The sequence below is a fragment of the Malaclemys terrapin genome, chromosome 1 (assembly GCF_027887155.1).
Source record: "Malaclemys terrapin pileata isolate rMalTer1 chromosome 1, rMalTer1.hap1, whole genome shotgun sequence".
In the NCBI taxonomy this organism is placed as follows: domain Eukaryota; kingdom Metazoa; phylum Chordata; order Testudines; family Emydidae; genus Malaclemys; species Malaclemys terrapin.
Genome location: NC_071505.1, coordinates 369,849 through 373,381, shown reverse-complemented (window position 1 = coordinate 373,381; position 3,533 = coordinate 369,849). Strand labels below are relative to the sequence as shown.

At 58.8% G+C, this 3,533-nt stretch overlaps 1 protein-coding gene across 1 annotated transcript; it reads left to right on the top strand.

Annotated features, from left to right (window-relative positions):
* Nucleotides 1-3,131, top strand: LOC128830311 (acrosin-like). Its single transcript, XM_054016124.1, has 5 exons — nucleotides 1-161; nucleotides 663-934; nucleotides 1,243-1,388; nucleotides 2,703-2,855; nucleotides 3,072-3,131. Exons 1-5 carry the CDS (start codon nucleotides 1-3, stop codon nucleotides 3,129-3,131), a joined length of 792 nt encoding a protein of 263 aa, XP_053872099.1.
* The last annotated feature ends 402 nt before the right edge of the window (nucleotides 3,132-3,533 follow it).

Genomic DNA, 3,533 nt, shown 5'->3' with positions numbered 1-3,533 from the left:
ATGCGGATCGTGGGTGGCGTAGATGCTCTGCCCGGGGCCTGGCCCTGGCTCGTCAGCATCCAGATCCCCACCCGAATGGGCCCCCGGCATTCATGTGGTGGGTCCCTCATCAGCACTCGCTGGGTCCTCACAGCAGCTCACTGCTTCAAAGCCAAGAGAAGGTGAGATGGGTGACCTTGTGGGAGGGATGCCCTCACAGCCCAGGCAGGGGGCCAGCAGCTCAGGCCACCCACGCACTGTTCAATGTACTCCCAGCACTTGCAAGCCAGAAGGGCATCTGGGCAATGCCATGGAACTGGCCAGGCCATGGGGCTGATCCTTATGGGGAGAGACAGCTGGGCACCACGGCCTATCCCACAGCCTGGCACCATTCCCTGGCCAGGCATCAACACAACCTAGGCTGAGCCCTGGTGGCATGGGCACTGACTGACAGCTTGTCCTCAGGTGAGAGCATGCTGGAGAACACACTGTCCGAGCAGCTGGCCCTGTTGTTTTTCTGTACCTGGCTCCTTGCTGTAGCTCTCTCCTGTGCCTCAGACAATAGGGCAGTGCAATGCACCCAGCTACAGTGCATCTCTCTGGGGTCCTGCACTGGCCGGGAGAGGAACCACTCTATCCCCTCCCCCCTCCTCCCCGTGACTGACGCCCACTCTGTTCTCCAGGCTGCTCCCGCAGTGGCGTGTTGTGATCGGTGCGTCCCAGCTCTCCCAGCGTGGCCCTGAGGCCCAGGTGCGCTCCATCAAACAGGTGGTGCAGCACGAGCACTACGAGCCGCGCACGGAGAGTAATGATGTCGCTCTGCTGGAGCTCGACCAGCCCATCGCGTGCAATGACTATGCACAGCCCGCCTGCCTGCCCGATGCCATGGTGGAGGTGTCGAACCTGTCCCACTGCTACATCAGCGGCTGGGGAGTCACGCAGGAGACATGTGAGAGTCTAACTGGGCACCTGTCCCAGCAGAGATGCTGGGACCACTGGGATCTGGCGAGCATGAAGCTCTGCAGCTGCCCCACACACCTCACTGAGCCAAGGGCACGTGCCCACCAAAAGGGCTGGATCCAAACCTCACCCGCCCAGGCAAGGGAGGAGGAGGAGGGGATGCATTAGCAGAACCACCTCCCACAAAACTGACAAAGCAGAGTGAAGGTTAGGCACTGGGGGAGGGGCACACCCATGTGGCGCATTGGGGAACGGGAGATAGGGCTAAGAGCTGTGCAGTAAATATTCTTCATGTCCCTGCAGCCCAGGAAACAGCCGACATCCTGCAGGAAGCCAAGGTGCATCTCCTTGATATCACGACCTGTAACAGCAGCCGCTGGTACAACGGGGCCATCGCCAGCAACAACCTGTGTGCAGGGTACGAGCAAGGAGGCATCGACAGCTGCCAGGTACGCAGGCCGGAGCCCTCTCACTGCAGAGTCCTCCCCATCTCCACTCAAATGCTTGTGCTGTGGCCTCACACCCCCTCTTCTGGGATCCCCGCCTAGAACTCTCACTTCCCCCTGCTCTGCTGGAATCCTCACCTGGGAACCTGCCTCCTCTTCCTCCAATATCCCTACCTAGGGCTTTGCTTCCCTCTCCTTTTCCACCAGATCCTCCTCCCTCTCCTCCGACCTGAACAGTTTCAGCACCCTTGGCTATGGTCTCCTTTAGTCCCAGATGACGCTGTTTCTGGCATACAAAAGAAAGTGCAACCACATCATTCCTCCTCACCCATCCCCAGGCTCCTCCACTGGTGCCCAGTCCCTTCCAAACTGCCCCGCCCCATTTAAAAACCCATGCCCTACTCCTTCTGCTTGTCCAGCACTGGCCTCTCTCTACCTGGTGGTATGGGGCCTTTTCCTCTGTGTGCCTGGTGCCAGAACTCCTTCTATTTGCCCATCTCGTGGGTAATCTCAGCTGGAAACCTCTTTGCTTTTCTCTGTCATTGTATTAGGGGTGTAAAGCCCCAGGGATGCTATGCAAAAGGAGGGGGATTGTAGAGCCCACAATGAGCTTCATTGGGCTGTGGCAGCCTCCCCAAGGAAGCGGGAAGATTCCCAGCAATGGAACCGGCCAGAACACTAGGGAATAGGCCACAGGAACGGACTAGAGGGGCCCAGTAGGTGGTTTTCTCTCTAATGTCAATGACTCAGAGACCCACTCTGGGTCAGGAGCTCTTAGGATTAAGAGCCCAGCTACTCCTCAGGGCCAGTGAGGCCGACACCCTGCATGTGGTACGCAGAGCTGGGAGGAAGGCCCGTGCCTTAGCACAAGGGCAGGGAGTGAGGCCTCCGTGCCATAGCGCCGATGCAGAGTGGCTGCGTTCAGAGGCGTGGTACCCAAGAGGGCTCTGTATGGGAGGAGGAAGGGGAGGGAGCTGACTGCTCAGCACTTACCAAACCAGCTATGAGCTAACACAGAAATGCAGCTGACTCTTGATGGGGGAAGCCCTGGCTGCAGCCCCTAGACAGTCCATTCCCAGGGGTGGGGGGCACTGCAAGATCCCCTTTTGGAACACGTGCTAGGGCTTTGCCAACGCGAGCCAGGCCTTGGGGGTGAGCCCCCTTCCTCTGAGCTCTAGCTGACAAATGTCTCCCAGTGAAGGATGCCAGAGGGATGAGTTGTGGGTCCTTAATCCTCTTCCAAGGAGTCACTGCTACTGCCAAGCCTGACCCACTGTGTGGAGCTGCTTTGCCTCAGACCTCTCTCCCCTGCTGCAGGGCGACAGTGGTGGCCCCCTCATGTGCACAGAGGAAAGGTCAAAGCGCTTCTGGGTTATTGGAGTCACCAGCTGGGGACTGGGCTGCGCCAAGGCACAGAGGCCAGGGGTCTACAGCTCCACTCAGCACTTTCATGACTGGATCTTGGGGAAAGTCAGGCCTAGGCTCAGGCTCAGGCCCGGGCCCAGGCCCAGAACAAGGACAGGCCTCTGCCTGTCAGTCCAGAGCAGTCTGTCTGACTTCTTCAGGAAGCTGAACGAGTTCCTACAGGACCTGAAGGGAAAGGGGACTTGAGAAGGGAGGGGAGCAGAGCACAGCGGAGGCTGAGATGGACAGTGGCCGTTTCTGACACTTTGCCCACTGCTCTAGAGGACTCTGTACCAGGATCCAGCTCCCATCCTGCCCGTTGTCCTTGTGGATGGAGACTGAGAGCTTACCTCACAGCAGAAGTAAAACAGTGCCCACAACACAACCAGCTCTGCCTCTGTTCTATTCAACCTCTTCTGCCATGCCCAGAACCACACAGGAGCAGGGGCTGCACACAGCCAGCTGGGCTAGACTGGTGGAGTGAGGAAGGGGAGGGATGGCTCGAGGTGCGCTGGGACAGTGTGGGTGGAGAAGGGTGGTACACAGAGCCAGCTGGGCTGGAACAGTGGGCACGAGGAAGGGTGGCATACACAGAGCCAGAGAAGCATTGGGGTGGAATGGGTGGGCTTGTACGGTGGGTGGGGTCAGGGAGGGGTGAGAGGTAGAGCTGGCTGGGTTGAAATAGCAGTGGGAAGGGCTGCTATTCAAACATGGTTTGGATGCAGGAAGGACCCAGGCTGAACG

Excerpts from the sequence above, each read along its gene's own strand:
- LOC128830311 (XM_054016124.1), top strand. The coding sequence starts at position 1 with ATGCGGATCGTGGGTGGCGTAGATGCTCTGCCCGGGGCCTGGCCCTGG. Across the intron at positions 162-662 it reads TGCTTCAAAGCCAAGAGAAG|GCTGCTCCCGCAGTGGCGTG; the intron begins GTGAGATGGGTG and ends TCTGTTCTCCAG. Across the intron at positions 935-1,242 it reads CACGCAGGAGACATGTGAGA|CCCAGGAAACAGCCGACATC; the intron begins GTCTAACTGGGC and ends ATGTCCCTGCAG.